The sequence below is a fragment of the Aethalodelphis obliquidens genome, unplaced genomic scaffold (assembly GCF_003676395.1).
Source record: "Aethalodelphis obliquidens isolate GAN/ISIS:26980383/991018 unplaced genomic scaffold, ASM367639v1 scaffold8, whole genome shotgun sequence".
NCBI classification, from domain to species: Eukaryota; Metazoa; Chordata; class Mammalia; order Artiodactyla; family Delphinidae; genus Aethalodelphis; species Aethalodelphis obliquidens.
The window spans coordinates 34,618,928-34,642,510 of NW_020837952.1; the positions used below are offsets into that span (position 1 = coordinate 34,618,928).

General features: G+C 38.5%; 1 protein-coding gene across 4 annotated transcripts in view; it reads right to left on the reverse strand.

Moving 5' to 3' along the window:
• Positions 1–23,583, reverse strand: part of ATP2B1 (ATPase plasma membrane Ca2+ transporting 1) — a 132,703-nt gene that overhangs the window by 73,209 nt on the left and 35,911 nt on the right. For all 4 annotated transcript variants that reach the window (XM_027107169.1, XM_027107167.1, XM_027107168.1 and 1 more), the window contains exon 2: positions 1,242–1,666. In XM_027107169.1, the coding sequence (XP_026962970.1) occupies positions 1,242–1,449 (208 nt within the window). In that variant the 5' untranslated portion in view covers positions 1,450–1,666. The remainder of the gene's footprint in view (positions 1–1,241; positions 1,667–23,583) is intronic.

Here is a 23,583-nt window from a genome sequence, read left to right on the forward strand (position 1 = left end):
TCCAGCTCTTAAAATGGTGCAGCATATTTAATGTATAACTGAGAAGTCCATGTTTCTAGTGGTTCTGACTTGAGGAAAAGATCCAGACAATCTGGAAGACTTTACAGAAAAAAGAATATACTCCAACTGATCTGAGGAAGCCCTTTTAGGATATATGTGAATACGGACATTAGCTTCCTCAAGACCATGCTACCTCAGAAAAATTAAAGTAACTACCTACCATTAAAACAATGAGCAATTCACATAGAATTACATAAAGGTTTTAAAGAATCTTTTAGTGTGATTTAAAATTCTTTAACAACTTTGGAAATAACTTTTTGCTATTACCTTAAAATTTATCACAAGTAGTGGCATGGCATAAGATGTTTCAGGAAAAATGTTAAGAAAAACACTGAAGCACAATTTTTCTAGAATTGGCTTTGGAATATATACTAATATCTTTTAAACTTTAGCATTAATAATTTCCCTTCCTTACTAAAATAAATTGTAATCACCAAACATTCATCCTCATGTATCCTTCCCCCTTCCTTTGCAATTTGGAAATCCCTTTTGGAAACTTCCTAACCTTACTTTTATATTCAACATGATCAATGTATAAAATAAAAGATTATCCCTTCAAACTATTTCAAAGACCATAACGCAATGAAGGTATAATGAACGTTTCTGTTTTTCAAAAAGAAATTTACTACAGATCAAGAATTATGAAACCAAAGATTTCTTTGAACACAGGGAAACTGAATATAATTCGAAGACTGAAAACTTTTTAATCAAAGGAAATGTCTGCTAAATTAAAAATTGCCATCTAATCTACTCCATTTGCCCTGGTACCTTCTGAACTAATTGTTAAAGTTTAGGTTAAGAAAAAAAACAAACTTGGTCAGCTACTGGCAGTGAAAGCTATTTTAAGCTGCTTGGCAAAATGAAGGATAGTGAGCAGGGTTTAGTTCCACTGAATCCCCTGGGAACTACCAAGTCTGATTCCAGCTCAAGTGGAAAGACAATCATGCTATCGTAAACAAGCAGCAATATGTGCGACAGTACAAAATACTTCCTCCCACCAACTTAAAATATATAAATTAATTTGCAACACTGTTTTTGATCTAAAGTTACTTTACACCAATCTTTAATGCCACGAAAAATATGGCATAATCAAACAACAGCCAAGACGATCTAAGCATGCTTATTTATGAGCCAATTACAGAACTTGCCAAAGTACTAAAAATGAATGTAATGAAACTCACCTTCATTGGGAGATGTTTTTAACCTGGCGCAAATTCCATAGACATCTCCATAGCTTTCCTGTATTTTTCGTAATGCATCTGTAGACCTGAGCTCCATGAGAGCCCGCAGCTCTGCGAGTGTAATTCCAAAGTCTCCATCATGATTAGCTTCCTTCAAAGAGTTTTTTACGCCACCATATGCAACCGAGTTGTTTGCCATGTCGCCCATTACAAGTATAATTTAACAGGAGGAAAATGTTTCCCAAAAGACTCTAATTTTCACTTGATATATATCCAAGATGAAAATCTTTTAAATATGAAAATCTTTCTTAAACCAAACACTCATTGTATGACTTTGTAAAGGAGCATCAGCAGCATTTCCCAGAGAAGTATCTTGACCTTTGGCCCATGACTAGTTCTTCCTATCAGTCATGAGACGTACACATCTGTAAGAAGAAAACATTTAAAATTAGTAAAATCCATATGAGAATATTGTGCATATAAGCATACTTTCTAAGTGTCATCAGGTAGCTAATCAAAGTATATCATTTAATTGCAAAAATATTTTTTACTGTAGTTTCATGCCCTTAAAATATTTCGCATGATGAAAGGTCAAAGTATAACTTCTAAATAAAATTGTATATCAAGAGACATTAGCTTTCACCATTATTAAATGAAACTGTATTTCACATGACTGTTAGGGATTATTAATAGTTATCATTGAGCACTATCTTAGTTGCTTTAAATTCATTCTCTCATTTAATCATCACAATTTAATCCCATGAAGTGTTATTGCTCCTTACTCTACGAAGAATAAGCCTCAGAGAAACTGAGGGCTTTCTACACAGCCCACAGATGCCTGATATGAATGAGTTGGGATGCCTCTAAGCCCATGTTCCTTCAAATACACTACCCTGTCTCTCCAAACCTTTCATATGGGAGAGTCCCGAAAGGGCAAAAAGCACAATGAACTTCTCATATGTTTTCCTGCAACTCTCCTTGGCCACTCTGTGATGCCAGAAACTTTTGGCTTCCTAAAACTATCTTTCACATGTTTCACATTTTTCAACTGATTTCTGTCACATGTCACCACCTCAGGTCTTCGTTGACTCTCTATCTAAAGAAATTCTCTACCCCTTAGTCACTCTTTACTGTTACTCTATTTTATTTTCTTTGCTGGCCCTCAGTATTATCTGAAATTATCTTGTTCATTTATTTATTTATTTGTTGTCTCCCTCCACCTACAATACTAGTTCTGCGTACAGGGCATGGGTTGGTCCATTTCTATATCCTGAGAACCCAAAACTGTGCCAGACATTCAATAAGCATTTCAAGAATGAATGAATGCATTATTTTAATTTTCTTCACAATTCTTGGTTGAATCTGCAAACGCGGAACCCACAGATAGAGGGCCGACAGTAAGGGACGTGAGCATCTGCAGATTTTGGTATCCTGTAGGGGCTGGGGGTGGGGGGTGGGGGTTGTTCTAGAACCAATCTCCTGCCAATACCAAGGGACAAATGTACTTTCAAGTTCTCCTCTTACTCTAAACCATCTAAAAATGAGCTCTCAACTCTTCCTTCTCAATATATGTCCTTTAAAGTATGACCTCAAAGTTAACATGCCCAACAATGGATTCATCTTATTCCCTAATTAGAAAGTTCCCTTCCCAACTACCATTATCTTAATCATCTGGGCTTGAGATCTTAAATCATCTTTGATTCTGTCCACCCCAGCTTTCAGTGAACTGAGTTCAATTAACTCTTCCTTTGAAAAGCCTCTTCTACAGATCCCCTTTTCTTCCAGATCTTTGAGTCCCCCTACACAAATTATAATCACTACCCCCTAGAGCTTCTCTCTCATTCTCTTATCTCCTACAACAATCCCTTCTACATTTTGCTGCTACAGTTAGTCTTTTAAACAGTTATCATGCCCCTATATCTAAACCTATAGGATGAAAACAGTCTTATTGTTCATATCTGTTTGGCATTCAAGCCTAAGCTCTATTTTACCTATTCAACCTCTCTCCCTCCCCAAAGTATCCCATATTTAATAAATGCTTAATGATGAGGAACTAGAAAAGATTACTTGCAAGTACAATTAATATCCAGCTATGAAACTGTTATGGGGATGTTTGCAAATCATGGTATGTGGTTAAATATCCATCAAAATTGCCTAGAGGACTTGTGAAAATACAGATCGCTGGGCCCCACTTCCAGGGTTTCAGTAGGATAAGGGTGGGCTCCAGAATTTGCTTTCCTAACAAATTCTCAGGTGATACTGATGTTATTAGTTCAGAGAGTACAATGTGAGAACCACTGGACAGGAGAACGGGCTAACAACTGAATTTATCCCAGCTGGTTGAGGATGGCTAGTGGACGGAAAGTTTGCTTGCCTTGGCTTAAATTTACAAGGATGTGATAGTTATGAACTCTGTAAGACATCTTCTTTCACTGCCTGCTTCCTCCCACTTCACAAATCCTTCTGCTTGCCCAATTAATACTAATTTTACTCATCTCCTAGGCAAAGTGGGTTCCCACTCACACATCAATTATTATAATAACCCAACTTCAGAAACTGAAGAGGGTGGTTATTTGATACTCTCTGAGTTTTCATACCCCAAATTTCTTGGTATCTGTACATCACACCAACCCTAAAATAAATTATTATTATTTACTGAAGAGATAAAATAATTAAGATTCATTAGTCTATGTGTTGGAGGCATGTATGTCATCATTCCTCTGGTTTCCACAAAGAGGAATTTTCCTCAACAATTTCTGACCTCCTACCCCACCCATTACCACTGAGGTGAAATGAGCTGCTTGACAGATTTTCGGAGAACAACTAGACATACATAGCTTCCACCTCCCTGTGTTCTTCGTGAGCCCGATGTCTGCAGGACTCATCCGTTCTGGTCTGAGTTATTAGGGGCAGACCCCCAGGTAAAAAAGCCTATTGTTCAAAGTGCCGGGGGGTGGGGCGCGGATAAATAACTGTTTAGTTCTGGATTCAATATTAGAACTTCTTTGTTGTCACACAAAAACTTTCATTTCAGCTTTTGTCAGTAATAAAACTAATGTTTTTATTCCTATGTGCCAATATTTGTCTTTTCTCTTCACAGAATTCAAGCAGGAGAGAAGCGTGTTATTTATTGGGTGCCCTTAAATTTCTCAACAATAAGGATACATAACAGAGCTAGGATCTGAAATCTCTGTTTGCAACTCAAAAGCCGTGCTTCTACTATACCGTCTCTACTTTAAGTCTTCATGTTTATTAGGTTGAAATGGAAATATTTGTAGGTTAAAATACAAACAACACCAAATGTACCAATTTATATAATAAAAACAGAATTCAATAGACATTATAGTGGATATTTGCTGTCTGCCACATCAGCTCATCCTTCTCCCCCATTTCTCAGCAATGGCCTCACTTTTTGTTTGGGGATCTGCCCTTCCCCAACTTTCAATGTGGTTCGTCCCCATATCCAGACATTCCCCTGACCATAAGGATGATGGGTTCAGTAATGTGCATGTGACTCAACAAAGACCAATACATAGGTGACAACAAGGCATCTGCTGTGACTCTGGAACAGAGACTTGTTTCTTGTTACTGAACTTAAATCTGAGATGTGGAAAGCCTCTGAGAAAGGATCTAAAAGGGAGGGAGGGAGGACATATGTCTGTCAGTGCTAGATCATTTGAGCCCCTTGGTTGATCAATGCCTAAAGTCTGTCCTATCCATGATCTTTTCATTAATTTTTCAATAAATTCCTTTTGGGGATTTTCTATGACTTTGCAACCCATAAGGCTTTGATAAGTACATGATTACCAACCATGTTCAGTCTCCCCACTGTTTAAAGAAAGAGAGGTCCAGGGAAAACCACCAAATGCAAACGAGCCGCTTTCCAAAAGTGGACTACTTGAATTACTGATTACCTACAAATGATAAATCGGGCTGTTGTCTATTTCTAGATTATCTATAGCCTCTCCTCCTATTTTCCTCTCTGCCAACTCTTCACTCTTTTACTCACCTAACTAGTGAATTGACAAAAATGCCAAAGACAACAAACAAAAAAGTTTTGCTTTTCATTTGTTAGCTACAACATGACAATCAAGAGACATGCTATTTGGGATTGAGGTACAACACAGTAGAACATCTACTTTGCTTCTCATCGTTCACTAAAAGATTCTGACCTTCCATTTGAAAAGTTAAGGAAGAAATGTTAAGTGGAAGCGCAGGCTCCACAAGAGGGGGATTTTAAGGAAAACACATACCTAATCTACACAGGCCTACATAATTTATCCCAGAATCCCGAGATGACATCTCTGACCCAACCACTACTGATAATCTTTGAGGGAATACATAAAAAGACAGAGGTGGTTTAAGACTAGAGTGGGGCAAAAATAGTTACAGTCTTCAAAAAGAAGAATAAGATGGATTCCAACCGACACATAAGCTTTACTGTGAATGGGCAGGCCCCCAAAAGAAAATAAAAGGATGACTATGAGGTCTCAGTACTGAGTGAAGCTCATAAAGAGACAGTTTTGTTAATATTACAATTCAATCCCTTCTTTCACAAGGTCACTTGACTTACAGATTGTGGAATGGTTGTATAGATATTATTTATACTCAACAATGATAACAACAACAAAAATATCACACATTAGAAAAACTATAAGAAATATAGTGGCAGAGTTAAGTAAATTTGGAGATGAAATATGGAGTTGGATGAAATATGGAGCTCTAAAAATGATTATTAGGGACTTCCCTGGTGGCGCAGTAGTTAAGAATCCGCCTACCAATGCAGGGGACACGGGTTCAAGCCTTGGTCCAGGAAGATCTCACATGTCACGGAGCAACTAAGCCCGTGCTCCACAACTACTGAGCCTGCGCTCTACAGCCCACAAGCCACAACTACTGAGACTGCGTGCCTCAACTACTGAAGCCTGTGCACCTAGAGCCCGTGCTCTGCAACAAGAGAAGCCACCACAATGAGAAGCCCGTGCACCGCAATGAAGAGAAGCCCCCACTCGCTGCAACTAGAGAAAGCCCGCACGTAGCAATGAAGACCCGATGCAGCCATAAATAAATAAATAAATTTTTAAAATAAAATGATTATTAATATTACGTAGTAACACAAGATTTCTGCAGGCAAGAAAATATATGCTACTATAACTAAGTGTATTAGAATAAGAGGAACACCTGAAAGGTGTTTTTAAATGCATTACTGGGTTCCTAATTCCTGACTCTTCTAAACTTTTCAGTGATGTGAAAATATAGAAGTTATGTTTCTCCAATCTGTAGATGACTTGAAGCTAGGTAAGTCAGCAAGTACGTTAGATGAAAGAATCGGAATCGGAGACAGGTGGGAATGGGAAGCTAACTTTAATTGGTACAAAAGTATGGTCTCCTACATTTAATTCCAAAAACATAACTGTACAAACACGACATACAAGAAATACAACAGTATATATTCAAAGACAAAGATTCAGTTTACTCAAAGCTCTGAATGCCTTAGCTTGATGTTAATTAATGTAAGTGCTTTCCCCTCCCACTCCCAAGCTGTCTTAGGCAGCAATGACAGGAGTGTAACAACTAACAAAGGGAGTTTAATAGACCGATTCTACTTTGCCTTGCACAAACACATCTAAATGTTACAGGATCATCTGTAAAACACAGACATAATAACAAATAACACACCTCCCTAAATGTATGAATATATGTAAAACAGTGTGAAATTAGCCTGACACACAGTAAATCGTAAATACATGTTAGCTATTTTTACTATATTTCTAAACCTAGAAGAAAAGAGAATCCATAGATAACAGTCTAATATAAGTGAAGCTCTGCTATACAGATAAAGCATTGATGACTGAATACATCAAAAAGACTGGTGAACAAAAGAGAGGCACCAACTTTTATTTGTATTATAGACAACAGGCCTACCAGATTTCACATTCCTCAGGTCTGAATTACCATGAGAAACAGTATAAAAAATAATAAACAGAATGTTGAAGATGTCAGAAAATCAGTCCACTGAAGTAGTGGAAGAAATTCAGTCTAGGGGATCAATATTTCATGATAGCTATTTTCAAACATTTGAAATTTAAAAAAAAATTTCATTGAAGTATTGTTGATTTATAGTGTTGTATTAATTTCTGCTGTATAGCAAAATGATTCAGTTATACATATATTCTTTTTCATATTCGTTTCCATTATGGTTTATCACAGGATATTGAATATAGTTCCCTGTCCTATACAGTAGGACCTTGTTGTTTACCCGTACTATACCTAATAGTTTGCATCTGCTAATCCCAAACTTCCCATCCTTCCCTCCCCCACCCCCCTCCCCCCTGGCAACCACAAGCCTGTTTGCTATGTCTGTGAGTCTGTCTGTTTCATAGATACGTTCATTTGTGTTGCATTTTAGATTCCACATATAAGTGATAGCATAAAACATTTGAAATTTTAGTGTAGAATAGTGACTAGATATATTCTGTGGAGTAATGGAGGGCACAACTAGAATGAAATGAAAGAAAGTTACGGAGAGGTAGATCTTTGGCTGAGGCAGAACTTAGTTACAAGGTATCTCAAACTGGAATGGATCTGTAACAGTTAATTTTATGTCAACTTGACTAGATCACAAGATGCTCAGATATTTGGCTAAACATTATTTCTGGGTGTGCTTACAGGGGTGTTTCTGGATGAGATTAGCATTTGAATGGGTAGACTAAGTAAAGCAGATTGCCCTTCACAATGTGGGTGGGCATCATCAAATCCAATGAGGGCCCAAATAAAACATAGTGAAGAAATAGTAAGTCGTACCCACCCCTCCCTGCCTAACTGTCCAGTCTTCCCCTGCCCTCAGACTGGGAATTACCCACTGACTTCCCTGGTTCTCAGGACTTCAGACTGATCTAAAACACCAGCTTTCCTGGGTCTTTAGTTTGTAGATGGCAGACAGTGGGACTTCTCAGTCTCTGTAACTGCCTGAGCAAATTCCTCATAATATATCACTATATGGATAGATTTCTTATTGGTTCTTTTTCTCTGGAGAACCCTGACCAATAAAGGGTCCCTCGGTCATTTAGACTCCCTACGCTTGGAGTTGATAGAGCTATACTAAAAGAATGTATGGAAGAGAGTTCAATACTTGAAGACAGCCCATGCCCTTTTGGTGATGACTCTAGTCTTTAAAAATCCATTCCTGATTCAAAAGGTAACACCGTAAGTCCTGATGCAATAAGCATGCTTTATACATGTACACAACTTCCTGTCCAGCACTCCATTCCCCATTGATCTTAAACTGTTCAGCTTTTAAAAAATCAAGATTCCTTTTAGGGAAGATTACTTCAAAGAGAACATACCCCAGACAAGAAAACTTATTCTTTTTTTCTTTTAATATAGTGTATGAAACATACCATCTAATTTGAAGATCTGCTAATTGTGTTCATAACCTTAGGAAAGACGTTTGATTAATTTCAACCCTGAATTTACACAAACTGGTTATAAATCAAAAGTAATTTATCTGTTAGAAACCAATCCTTTCATTTAAACTTTCATTAATCTCTTAAAGTGTCCTTTGAGTCAACTAAAGATTCCTAAGTAATCTTGACTTTTTTCAAATCACTCCCAATTTGGGATGAAATTTCAAAACCAGCAGAAAAAGTTATAGTCCTAAACCTTACTCTTCAATTTTCTAATGTTTAGAGATTCAGTAAGTACTTCAGTACATTAAGTTACTTCTGATTTCATACATTCTTTCCCAAGAAAATTCAAACAGTTCTCTTAAGGTAAAATAAAATATCTTCAAATTTTCATTCACATATTGAAATAATTTAAGTGTTAAGTCAAATTTCTATTTACTAGGCCTATTACATGTCTCAGTAAATGTTTAAAAATAAAAAAATAGTATTTACAAAGGTTCTTAGTCCATGACTGGTTCTATGGGAACACAAATTATGGATTTGGGGTTTGGGCGGAAAATCCTCTAAAGATAAAGACAGCTTATTTTCATTCACTTAGAAAAACTGTAAAAGTTTCTAAATCAAAGTAAAATACCAACAATATACAAATTTTAAAAAGCCAGCATTCTGCTGAAAAATGATTACAAAGGAAAAAAAATCATAGACTTTTAACAGCGGAAAGGGATGTTGAAGATCAAATCCAATTGTTCATTTTATACCAATTGAAACCAAACACTCATCATCATCTACTTCCAAAAAGAATAAAAGAGAGCAAGCATTAAATGCTCACAAAAATCATTAAAAAGAAGAGTAAGAGATCAAAATTTAAATCATGGGATAAATCGTAACAACATACAGGTTTTAAGGAGGCTACTATGGGGAAATAACTGGCATTGTACTTCAAAATGGGTACTGACACCCTAGCTATTAGACACACCATTTGATTGACAAAAGGGTAAAAGTTTTTGACTGCAGCCTTTCAAAAAAGAACACTCACAAAATCTCCGTTTTCTTAGCTTTTTTTTTTTAAACATAAAAATTAATTCAAATTCCTCTGTAGACAAGTAGCTGTGAGAAGAGGGATAACATCTTTATAGCTGTTTCTCACTGTAGCTGCTATCGGCATGTTACTGACAGTGAACACCAGCTCATAAATTAAGAAATCAAGCCCCACCAGATACTAGCAGTAACTCTCAGTCAGTGAAAAACCTGAAACTCGCCACCTTAAATGTTCCCTGAGGGAGTCTGGACTGTAAAACTATGCCTAAATTTAGGCCTGTTATACTGAACATTTATTTAAAGACAAAAAACATGCCTTATTTATCTCTGATCTTCATATCTTAAGCAAGAGGTACTATGCTCTTTCAACTCCCTTACAGTCACCCTCTGCAGGAAAAAAAATCTTATACCTAACTCATACCCTAAAATTTAGTCTTTAAAATATTAAAGCAATTTTAATAAGAAATGACAAAAATGTAATGTAAATTACTGAATATATAAGTACTAGCATGTAATATTTGACTGTAATGGAGGAAAGAGCAGATGGTCTAATATCATACATATCAAAGAGTAGACACCTCAAGATCGTGAGTGGTGGGAAGTTTCTTTTACCAAATTTTGTTATATTCAAATTATTCCATTAAAACACTCTGAAGAACCAAGGGATTACTTAATTTTAATGTTACTCTGAACTCGCATTAATCAAGTTTTAAGGGGCTTAAAAACGCTTGGTTTTATGCAAACGCTTGGTTTGCATAAAAGAGCATATAAAGCTTGTTTAGAAAAGTAATTTACATCAGGTGAGTAAAGAATGATACATCTACATAAGATTAAATTCACCAAACAGGATTTGTTTCATAGAACGGTTAAGCAGGAAAATAAGCACAGACTACAACACCTGATTTATTAGTCTCAAAAAAATTCATGAATACCATGGCTGTCTGTGTTGACAAAAATTACTCCCACTCCCCTCAGTAAGTTACTTATCCACTAGATTCTTTCAGAGACAAAGTACAATACTTTCAAGGGCAAGTTACAGATGCTGCCAGTGATAAATTCAGAATGACCACTTTAGCAAATCTCTCAGGGTGGGAAGCAAGTAGATTAGAATAATGGAGGAACTAACTTGTTCTTCTATTACAGCTTGTTGTTTTTTTAACATCTTTATTGGAGTATAATTGCTTTACAGTGTTGTGTTAGTTGCTGCTGTATAACAAAGTGAATCAGCTATACGTATACATATATCCCCATATCTCCTCCCTCTTGTGTCTCCCTCCCACACTCCCTATCCCACCCCTCTAGGTGGTTGCAAAGCACCGGGCTGATCTCCCTGTGCTATGCAGCTGCTTCCCACTAGTTATTTTACATTTGGTAGTATTTATAAGTCCATGACACACTCTCACTTCATCCCAGCTTACCCTTCCCTCTCCCCGTGTCCTCAAGTCCATTCTATACGTCTGTGTCTTTATTCCTGTCCTGCCCCTAGGTTCATCAGAACCATTTTTTTTTTTAGATTCCATATATATGTGTTAGCATACAGTATTTGTTTTTCTCTTTCTGACTTACTTCACTCTGCATGAGACTCTAGGTCCATCCACCTCACTACAAATAATTCAATTTCGTTAACACACAGCTGCAATGATCTGTTTACCTCTCTGTCTTCCCCAATGAACTGTGAACTCAAGGCAGGATTTGTGCCATTTATTTTTAACCCCAGCACTGTGAGGAATATAGTAGGTGCTCAATGTTTATTGAATGGAAACATTCCTGTTTGAACCTTAGCTAAAAATCAATTTGAAAAACAGGTTTTACATTAGTAATCAATGACAATTCAAACAGCAGAGCAAAACATAACTCCTACTGCTATGTTTAAAATAATATGCTAGGTGTTTAGTTTGTTAAGAGAAAGTCATAGCCTTCAAGGAGTTTTCAAACTACTTTGGTATGCAAATATACAAACTTTCCTTTAAATTGTTTCAGACAATGTTAAGTTAAAGGTAATTCAGATTTCCAAATAAATTATATAATGACTGCAACATGGCAGTGGTTCTTAACTGGGTCCTAGACTCTCAAGGCTACGCAAAGCAACAATGCTGAGTTTCAATACTTCATAAAGCCTAGAATAAATGATATATTTATATGAGACATAATTTGTTAGGATTACTCATGTTAACTTAAAATTATGCCAAATCAATATGGTAATAAAGTTAGCAATTAGATCTAAAGAATTAAGAGATAAAAATCTTACCTGTAAAGGCAGATTGGTAAGAAAATCCTCCATCCCACATCTAGCTATCACCCTCTCTTAAATTTGCCATTTCTATTTTATCTCCTACTCACAGATCACCCCATTTCAAACCAGCGGCTTCTGGGCTGCACCAAAACTACTCTTCAAGGTGACCACTGACCTCTCTTGTTCCTAAATCTAAAGACACAGCTAGTCCCTCTTATCTGACCTACTGGCAACCTTTGCTACTGTTAATCACTACCTCACTCTTGAAATGTACTGTTGCCTCAATTTCTCTGATGTTGACTCTTGTTCCCACCACAGTGCCACCTCTGGTTGCTTGTTCTCATTTTTCACTGCTTCTTCGTCTTGAAATTGTCAAGGGAGTCAGTGGAGAGGGATTGGGTGGCACTGTAATCCTGACCATAACTGTTTCCATCTGTTTTTAGTTAGTGAGCATGAGATCAGTTTATTTGCATGTGCATTTACAAGGTTCATTTTTTTTTGTTTCTCTCCTGTCTCATAATTTCACTATTCAATTAAAATGATGAAACCACACGATAGCAGTCTGGCTTAGTAAAAGTGTGAAAAAAACACCCAGTTTCCTTATCCTAGCCCCCAGGACAGCTCCTTTTCCCCCACAGTCTTTAGTTTATAAAGAACTATGCCAGCCCAAAGCAGAACAGTTTCTTTAAACTGGTGATTCATCCCCCTCCCTGGGGCTGTAAGACAATTACTCTTCTGATAACTGTCATTTCCAGCACAGATTATTTGTTTATGCCAGAGTACTTAATTAAGCATAAAATATGATAAAATTTTAATGTGAATGATCTCAAACACAGATTACTTGAAGTTCACTATAGACATTTTTGCTTTATGGTCAAATCAGTTGGACTCATCTTGTTCCCAACACTGATGATGCCCGTGTCTCTGGAAAGGTTGTCCTAACTAGGAATGACTGGTTCTCAAACCTCAGCCTGCATGAGAATCACCTGAAGGGCTCTTTAATACACAGACTGCTGGTGATCTCTGATCCCCAGCAATTCAGTAGATGCAGGGCAGGACGCAAGAATTTACATTTCGAAAAACTTCTCAGGTGACGGTGATAACTGATGCTGCTGGTCTGGAGAACCACTATTATAGATAATAAGTATGCCCTGAAATCTGACTAAGGAACAAACTGTTGGATTATCACCTTAATCCAAAATTTCCCAACAACAATATAAGCAAATTACTCATGGTTCTTTGTTATGCTATTCTTAATTTGCATGAATAACTGAAAGCACACCATATTCTAAAAACATGCTGTTACTTTGCTTTTATTTTTAATACCAAGTATATTGATGTATTATACAAATACTGCAAATAATTTCCTTCATTCAAAGAAACGTGAAGACACACTGCTTTATTTTGAACATATGTAAAGTTAAACACCTAAAAATCTTAAATTTTAACAAATTTAACAGAGAACTACAATTCAGATATCTACCTTTCTCCTGCTCTCTCCCAGAAATAAACTGTCCTTTGTTTTCTCCTATTCTATTGTTCTATTTAGGCGTTTTAAGAACTTTCATCCTAACAATAATCGTTTCCATGCGCAAGAAAGGCCTTTGAAAATCTCAGAAGTAATTTTATATAATCCAGTGCTGCTTACCAACAAATATAAGAACATATTCTATCTACAGTTAAATATGAGAACGAAATGTTCTCTCATTTTCTAGTCTCACTGGTTTTGAGAATTTCAGCTATAGTCAAGAAAGATTTCTAAATTAAAACAGTGTTTTTTTCCTTCTGTTCAGGAGCTAGAAGGCAATATGAACACTTGAATGTCACACCAGCTGCTCTATCAGCCTACTCAATTCTTAAGAGCTTCTATCCTGTCAGTTCACAAGAACCTACACTTAAATGCTTAAGGAAACAGGATGCTCATTATGTCACTGAACAAGCTCACAAAAATAAAGTTGGCAATATTTAGAGAAGCATAACTCTTATCTATAAATTTAACATGAGCTTTCTGTCTTCTTAATTAAAAACTCTAGATTTCAAGGATTATTTATTCCAATATTTAAACAACTGAAGGAACACAGAACTAAGGGCAGAAGACCCTTTTCCATTCCTTTATCTCCTTTTACTTTATACCGTTTGATTAGTTGATGGTCTTTTGCAATTTCCAGCCATGGTTACTAAAGAACAGCCCAGTAAATCAATACTCACTTTTGCAACACATTCAAAAAATCTGGCTGAAAAACAAGGTAAGCTATATTTTAAGAGGATGTTAGGCAAGAACCTGATTTACAGTTAACTCACCAAAGGGCAAAGAATATGGACATTAGGGGATGTGTTGAGCCATAACCACTCGATCACATCATGTTGATGATCCTTCAAACTCTCTGGTTTCACACAGTTCCTGACCTTCATTCCAAGACTTTGATTTGTCCTCTGTGACTGCTATTCAAGGGTAGAGCTACACATTAACAGTCATTATCACTTGGCATTGTTCTATTTTCAAGACTTCCTCTCTGGTGCAACTTCTATTTCTCTTCACCTATAAGGAATCTTGTATATATATCCTGACCTCCAGGCTCAAAGGCAGTCAAGACCCTTTCTGATCACACTTGCCTCCCTAAGAAAGCTACTTCCCAATGGTCAGAGACTCCAGTTTTGCTCTTCCGTCTTCCCTTGCTCTTTTATTCTCATACTACACTCATCTGGTTAATTAGCTACCCTTGAAGAGACATACCATCTGGCTGAGCGATGCCAGTTAAAATTTTAAGTTCCATTAGAAACTTGTTTTTCTCAGTAACATATGATCCACTGACACATCTCTAACTTCCTAGCATGTTCCTTTTTCTATTTGGGGTCTCCTAAATTACTCCAACTCTTGCCTCTCCAGGCTACTCAAGTCTACTCCAAGACCATACTTCCTTATTTCCTTGACAGCCACTGCAAGCCATGGCCACTACTTTGTACTGGTTCCTTCAACTTCAATATTCAGATACATTCGACCCCATAAAAGACCATTCTCTCCTCCTCCCACCCAAAACAGTCGTGTCCTGGATTTTGTTAGGCAAACAAGATACCCTTTTTTCCCTTCCTTTTACCACCTCTTATAAGGTCTATCCTCAATGCTTCTTCCTGATCACCTGCTCTCACCTTGATCCATCCTCCCACTCCCGGGTTGGCTGCTTGTGGTGATTAATAATCTCAGGCTTCTTCTCAGTCCTCAGCCTCCTATATATTTTGTGTCATTTGACAGTACTCCTCCCTCCTATCCATTGTATTTCTTACTTAGTTCTCCCAAGTCTCTAAGCAATACTCCTCAGCCCACATATTTCCTGGCTTTTTAAATCTTTACCATACCCTAAATGAGGTTATCGCCCAGGGATCTATCCACAGGCCTCTGAGCAGCTGATATCACATCATGACCTATATCTAAGGACCTGATCAAGCTCCAGGCCAATGTTTTCAACTGTTAACAGACATGAACATTTGAGTATCTTGCAGCAAATCTAACTCAATCACCAATATTATTACACTTATCTCCCCATATCTGTTGTTTTCTCTGAAGTTCCTATCAGTTCCAAACATATCTGAGTAAGCCCTACATCCAAGTCTCTTTCTTCAAGGAGTCTGCGGCCTAAATGAGGAAGAAAGACAAGTATACAAGCAAACACAATTAAGTGTTGTAGAGAGCATCAGGAAAGGTTGGGTGAGCACACAAAGCGTGTTAATGCGGATGTGGCTTTGAGAAAGGCTTCACTGTCTAGGACACACCTAGATTGAGGCAGGGTAGGGAGAGGTGATGAAAGGGCTGAAAACAGACGTGTGAGTGATAGTTTGACATACCTAAGCACAAGAGAATAAGGAGGCAGCACAGGAAAGAGATGATCCCATGATAAAAACATTATCTACTTATACCCTTGGAAGGTTTCTTAAAAGTTTATCTTCTCTTCTTAAATACAACTTAAGCTTTCTGAGGGAGTAGCCACAACTTGTGTTCCTTTCATAGCTCTTACAGAGGCTAATAAATTGCTTAACTGTTCACTAGAATAAAAACGGGTAAGAGTCCATCTAAATTGTGGAAGATCAAAGCACTTAGAATCCTCAAGCTCCCCTCACAGACTATTTAAAGATCAGGCACACACATTAAAAACAAACAAACAACCCCACACCCCAAAACTTCAGGTTAATATTAATATAGTACTTGGGAGAAAACATGCAGATTTCAAAAGCTCCTGACTTCCTATTTCTTTATGATAATTTCTTAATACAAATGATTTATAAATCTTCTTATAAACTCTTATAAATCATCTTCCGAAACTAATGAGAGACTTGCATCACCCTTTGAAAAGGTCAGAACACTTTCACAGCACTTGCAAAAAGTAAAATGAAGGAACCAGGAAGGAGATCAAAAGGAAGGAGTACTTTTAAGATGGTGATAAGACACTGGGCAGCATCTAGCCTATAAGCATCTCCCCTCTGTAGAGGTCTTCAGTAGAAGAAATGTGGATATTGATGGCTTCAGCATGGTGTCATGTACCAAATCAGCTCATCCATTTGTTTCAGTATCACTCTCAGGTTCCCCACCTTCTTTTTCTTTGGACAAGTTTCAAATAATCTCCTAGCGTCATTTTTCCTAATGAAAGCTGGCTTATTCCCTTTGCCTTTCTACTAACTTCTCCTTCAAGGAACAGTTAACATGCCCTCCCTTCTTCAACACCATGACATGGAATTACTAGTCTACTTCTCTCTGCTTCTGTAGTTTTTGAGCCACTATAACATTCAATATGTACTACAATTACTTGTGTACATGACTTTCTTCCTGATTAAAATGTAAGCTCTGAGGACAGGTTGGTCTTGCTCATTTCTGAATCTCCTAGTGACCACCTACAGCTACAACACCTTCCCACAAAAATGGCTCAATACAGCGTAATTGAACTGAACTGGAAAACATGTGGCAATGCATTGAAGATACTGGTCCTTTAAGTAAGGCCTGTCTCAGGTGCTGGCAAATGAAACTGTCAGTTCCAGAGAAGCAGAGATTATTTCAGCACTCAAGAGGATGCCTGGCCCACCAGGGAATCATGACTACAGTGATGGTAGGTCCACAACTTCTTAGATTTCATTTCAGCACTTTTCTGTACTTGCTGGGTGACCTTCAGCAATTTACCTGGTGTTTTAGCTTCCTCATTTGTGAAATGGGGATAACACCATTTACTTCATAATTCTGAAGAGGTTTTAATGAATTAATACATGAAATATCTTAGAAATCATCCCAATGTCTTAGAGCCTGGCACTTAATAGTAAGTACTTAATAAACCATAGCTATTTGTTATATTAGCGGTAACACATTTTTAGTTTCCAATAAACTGTCATGTGCAGTGAACACTGTATAATACTTAAGTCAGTCTACTGATATAGAAGGCACATAATACATACTCGTTAAGTAAGTGAAGACATCAAATTCAATATTTGAATGTGATGTCCTTATATATAATGACACCTAGCAGCATTTAAGAATTAAAAAGCAAGAGGCCTGGATCACATCCAGAATTTTCTAACAGTTGATCTACAAACTAGATTGATCTACTTTAGAAAAGGATAGTCGAGTGACACCCCAGAGACAAAAAAAGGTTTTCTTCCCACAATTAAAATTAGATGATTAAAAAAAAAAAAAAAAAAAATTAGATGATTAATTGCTGAAGGTTCTTCAAAACTTAAAAATAATGATTAAGAAAACTAAACAGCGGGCTTCCCTGGTGGTGCAGTGGTTGGGAGTCCGCCTGCTGATGCAGGGGACAGGCGTTCATGCCCCGGTCCGCGAAGATCCCACATGCCGCGAGGCGGCTGGGCCTGTGAGCCATGGCTGCTGGGCCTGCACGTCCGGAGCCTGTGCTCTGCAATGGGAGAGGCCACAGCAGTGAGAGGCCCGCGTACCGCAAAAAAAAAAAAAAAAAAAAAAAAAAAAGAAAGAAAACTAAACAGCAACCTGGAAAACTCTTTGTGGCACAATATTCAGGGCGGAAATACAGAGCTATATCTATCCAACGATTATAACCTTTAGAATTCACATATTGTAAATGGACAAGAACCAGAAAACACTAGGGGGAATTAGCTAATTTGTCAGAGTAGCCTACAGATTATTTTCTTTCCTAAATCCTGTGGATGTTAGTTGAGCATTATAAAGGTGACGTATTTGCCTTCAATTATCAGACATTCTGACTTTGATCTATCAGCATTACATTGAAATTCTAGTGCAATGGAAGAATTTGCCAAATTTGGTACTGACCCACAGTATCCTTATGTGGCCTCTCCCATTGCGGAGCACAGGCTCCGGACGCGCAGGCTCAGCGGCCATGGCTCACGGGCCCAGCCACTCCGCGGCATGTGGGATCCTCCCGGACCGGGGCACAAACCTGCGTCCCCTGCATCGGCAGGCGGACTCTCAACCACTGCGCCACTAGGGAAGCCCCAAAACTGTGAACATTTTAAAGTTAATGGCCATGATCTAGGATATCATACACAGAATGTACAATGAGCAGCAAACACTGATTTAATAGCTTAAATAGAAAATACACCATGTAAACTACCAGTCAAGGAATTACAAATAATCATTCATATGTTCAATGCTAGCCTGAGCAAGTAAGAGAGTAAATGTAAAGAGAAGAGGAAAAATAGTATACTAGGGCTTCCCTGGTGGCGCAGCAGTTAAGAATCCGCCTGCCAATGCAGGGACAGGGGTTCGAGCCCTGGTCTGGGAAGATCCCACACGCCACGGGGCAACTAAGCACGTGCGCCACAACTACTGAGCCTGCGCTCTAGAGCCCGCAAGCCACAACTACTGAGCCCGTGTGCCACAACTACTGAAGCCCAAGCGCCTAGAACCCATGCTCCACAACAAAGAGAAGCCACCGCAATGAGAAGCCTGGGCACCACAAGAAAGAGCAGACCCCGCTCAACACAACCAGAGAAAGCCCGCGCGCAGCAACGAAGACCCAATGCAGCCAAAAATAATTAATTTCTAAAAAAAAAAGGAAAAAGAAAAATAGTATACTACACAAAGGACACAAGCAGACATACAACAGACGAACCTTCTCAGAACCTGATCACAGGAAGAGAAGTATAAGGGTACAGCTCTTTGCACTTAAAGGAAAGTCTTCTGAACTCATCAAGAGACTTAGCTTCTCTGGGACCACCTGGAAGGAATTAAATTTTAAAATCAGTATATTAGATTAAGCCATATGACACTGCCATTTTTCTATGTGAAAACCAGTAGAATATCAGCAATTTCATATGGTTCAACCTAATATAATCGATTGAGCAGAGTATCCACATCAAGCATACTAAAAAGATTAAAATGGATCCCAGTCCTCAAGATCAGACATTAGCTAGACTGAATGAGTTACTTCAACTTAATTGGGGGGGTGGGGGGCATTTAACAATCAGAAATGGCTGGTCAACCATGAAAGAACAGGCAGAAGACAGCTGTTGGAACAGCAAAAGAAAACCTGGCCTTTCTCATTCAAGCAGTGTTTAGCAGAGCATTCTAAGCCATGATGAGGTTCCAGTAGTATTTGTATCCTAACTGGGAAGAACTATAACACTGATGGGATACCTGTTCCAGGTACTGTGCTAAACAATACCCAGTATACTCTACCTAATCCTTCCAACACCCTGTGAACAAGGTATTGTACTATTATTACCCCAACTGCCAGATGAGGTAACTGGTCTTTGAGAGGGTAAGAAAAGTCTGACTCCATTACACATTCCAAACCTTATACCACTTGTTCTGCTGACATACCAAGCAACCTTCTAATTATAATATGGCATCTCATGTGGCAAAATCTACGGGGAAGAGAATGTGTTAGCCAGGACTTGAGAATCTGTTTCCCAAGGTAGTTACTTTTTTTTTTCCACTGTAAATTAATAAACTGACATTCTGATTTTTATATCAATCTCATGAGGCTTTGATAATTACACTCTGATCCAAAAATTCGATTATTAGAGTGTAGATGAACTGAGTTTCAGAGCCTGCAAGTCTCAGAATCTTTATCTTGGTAAACCTACTAAGGGAGGGCTTCCCTGGTGGCACAGTGGTTGAGGGTCCGCCTGCCAATGCAGGGGACACAGGTTCGTGCCCCGGTCCGGGAAGATCCCACATGCCACGGAGTGGCTGGGCCCGAGGGCCATGGCCGCTGAGGCTGCGTGTCCGGAGCCTATGCTCCACAACGGGAGAGGCCACAACGGTGAGAGGCCCGCGTACCACAAAAAATAAAAAAGCTCTTTCAAAAAAAAAAAAAAAACCTACTAAGGGATGTAATCCCTATCCTGTGAGGGCCCTTTGGGCGACAGCCAATCCTCATCTTCCCAAGAGAGGAGATAACCTCAACATTATCATTAGCAGTCTCTTCCTTTTGACATCTCTAGAGTACAAAGAGGTAACAGAAGCGACCAGATTTTAATCCTGACTCTGCTGTGCTAACATTTAATCCTAAGCAAATCTCTCTCCTTCCTTGCTCTCAGTTTTTCATGGGGAAAATGGAGGAGTTGGGCCCAAGGATCTGATATCCCTTTCTTATCTACACCAATGGCTGCCTATCCGGTGAAACACTCCTCCCTCGCGTTCCACGTGCACTTTCTAGTTTTATATCTATCTCTCTTAGCATCCCTTCCTGTTTCTCTGACTGGCTCCCCTATCCTCTTTCTGCCTCTACACCCATCCCAGTAAAGTCTGGGGTCCTCTACTCTTATCTCACCAGCACTCAACAGTTATAACTGTAGACTTGTACTTACAAAACACTATCTGTACTCCCCCTTGTCTGCCTACTGTGGATTCTACAGAGTCAGCATGATCTCTGCATATATGTGAGGTGCTGAAAAGCTGTGCCTTTATCTGAAGGACCCAGGTGCACTTCAATAGTCTTGGGTTCAGGATTTCAACTGGTTATTAGTATTTTCTTTTCCAGTTTTGTCTCTTGCTTGCATGTAATTCACCTACAAAACTATACTTTCAGACCTCATTTCTCACTCACCTCAAAAATCCTGATGGTCACTTAATTTTTAGTTTTAACCTCAAGCTAAAACCTCAAAATCCATTCCTATTACCAATCCCCAAATTCCTCTAGACCAGACTTTTCCAAACTGGTGTCCTAGAGAAGGCTAATTCACAATATATTAACAGCTATGACGTGAAAAGGTCAGCATAGCAAATAGCTTTCTTTAGTCAGACTTTGCACAGCCATGCAATTTTGTGAATCTACAAGAGGGAAATATTACATGTAGCATTTCCTGAACTTATTTTTAACTACTGTTTCTCCCCCACCACCCCCGCCAATGGAGCACCTATTAATATCTCTAGGAACCAGTGTTTCACAGAATATTTTAGGAAACACGGTTCTATCCTTTCCTATTTCAGTCAAAGTATCAACCACTTAAGCTCAAAAGCGCCTCTGATTTCTCACTCTCTCCCCAATAGCCAATCAGTAGCTAAATTCCTTTTCCTTCTCAATCTAATCATTTCCATCCTTTCTATTCCCTCCGAAACACTGAATTTCAGACCCTGTCATAAGAGTGATAGATCATGTCTACAAAATAAATATTAGATATGTTGCTATCAACCCCTCAAGGCTGTCATGAGGATTAAAAGAGAATGAATATGACATCTTGTATAATGTGTCTTTCCGAAGCATCCAACACTTCTCCCTGAGGATTAAATGGAATTTGTTCTTTATTATGGCAAATTTTAACTTGAAGCTTAAGGATATCCATCTTCTTAATAAGGGCAGTACTGGCCTTATACGTATCAGCCATTATTGGAGATTTTTAAATGAGGCAAAAGAGAAATGTGGATAATATGAATATGGCATGAGTAACAACAGTGGCAGAGTGAATGTCAGACCTAGCACTGGGTCGCCATCCCCTTCAAAATATTTACAATCAGGAGGTATAGAATAGGTAACAGCATACAGCTAGTTTTCTCATTTATTCAAGCGTTGAAAGTTGGGTTTTTCTAACTCTGTAAACTGTGTACCTCCTCAACTAGCCTACCATGTTTCAGAAGAGGTGAAGATCTTCATTCATGTATACTTACTTGTAATCCCTTACTGACATTAGCATGAAAAGAACAAGCAGGCAAACATTCTCCTCATTCAAGGTGCATTTGAGTGCTAGGTATTGGGGACACGGAGGGAGGGAAACAAAACAGAATCATCTCTGTCTCCACAGAACTTATATTCTTCTGGAGAAGATATTTATATATATGTGTATATATATATGAAACTTCTAATTATACAATTATTTAACTACAACTGTGGTAAGTATACACTGGTTGATTCTTTTTTAACCTTTATTCACAGATCTGGAAGAAAGAAAAAAGTGGGCATTAAGCTCATACAGGGTTTAAAACAGTATGTCTCATTAGAACCTTTCCGAATTAGCCAGAAAATACAAAATGCACATGGGATATTCGGGGGAACACAGGGATGGCTAAGTGGGGAAAGCTTTGGCCACAAGGTAGCATTAAAAGCAGATTCTTTGAAATTGTGCCCATGACAGCGAAAACACCTCTGAGACCTCTGAGTACTACCTCTTTGGCTTGTTGCCAAATGTATAGGAAAAACCAACCAATTTTAAGTGTTTACTATATAGATAGCATTGTGCTATGAGTTTTACACGAAGTTGAATTATGATGATGATGCTAACAATAATAAATAACATTTCCATAGTGTTTTATGGAACACAATGGCCCTGTGAGATTGGTACTATTAATTTCCTTTCCCTCTGAGGAAACTGAAGTGAAGCAGGTTAAGTAATTTGTCCAAGGTCACAAAGCTGTTAAGGACAGAGCTAGGATTCACACCCAAGCAGTGTGGTTTGCTCCTCTCCACTCTGCTCTGCCTTTGCATATATGCTCACATATATATTGAAGCATGATATTAGACCTCTCTGAGATGTTCATCTATTTGGAAATTCAGCATGTCACTAAAATTCTATGGGAATTTTAATTCTGAATGATCATATGTTGAAGAGATCAGGAATTTTCATTACCATCAATATTTACTGAAGCTCATTATGTGAAAAGCGTCACACTACATATGAAAATACAGGGATTTCCCTGGCGGTCCAGTGGCTGAGACTCCACGCTTGCAATGCAGGAGGTCCATCCCTGGCCGGGGAACTAAGATCCCGCATGCCCTGCAGCGCAGCCAAAAAATACAAAGAGGCTTAAAAAAAAGGAAAAGGTTTATAGACCAAGAAGAGAATTCTTCATTAAAAACAGGCAAGGGGCTTCCCTGGTGGCGCAGTGGTTGGGGGTCCGCCTGCCGATGCAGGGGACGCGGGTTCGTGCCCCGGTCCGGGAGGATCCCGCGTGCCGCGGAGCGGCTGGGCCCGTGGGCCATGGCCGCTGGGCCTGCGCGTCCGGCCGCAACGGGAGGGGCCGCAGTGGGGAGAGGCCCGCGTACCCGCAAAAAAAAAAAAAAAAAAAAAAAAAAAAACAAGAAAACAAAAAAAAAACAGGCAAGAAAACCTCAATTTGTTCTACCAATTAAGCTTATGTTCACGATTTTCACAATTAAGACATACATGTAACAGTACATAGGGAATCGTATTATATAAACGTCAACATATCTCTTTCAGAGCCAAAATACTCGTCTATTATGAAGGATGACAT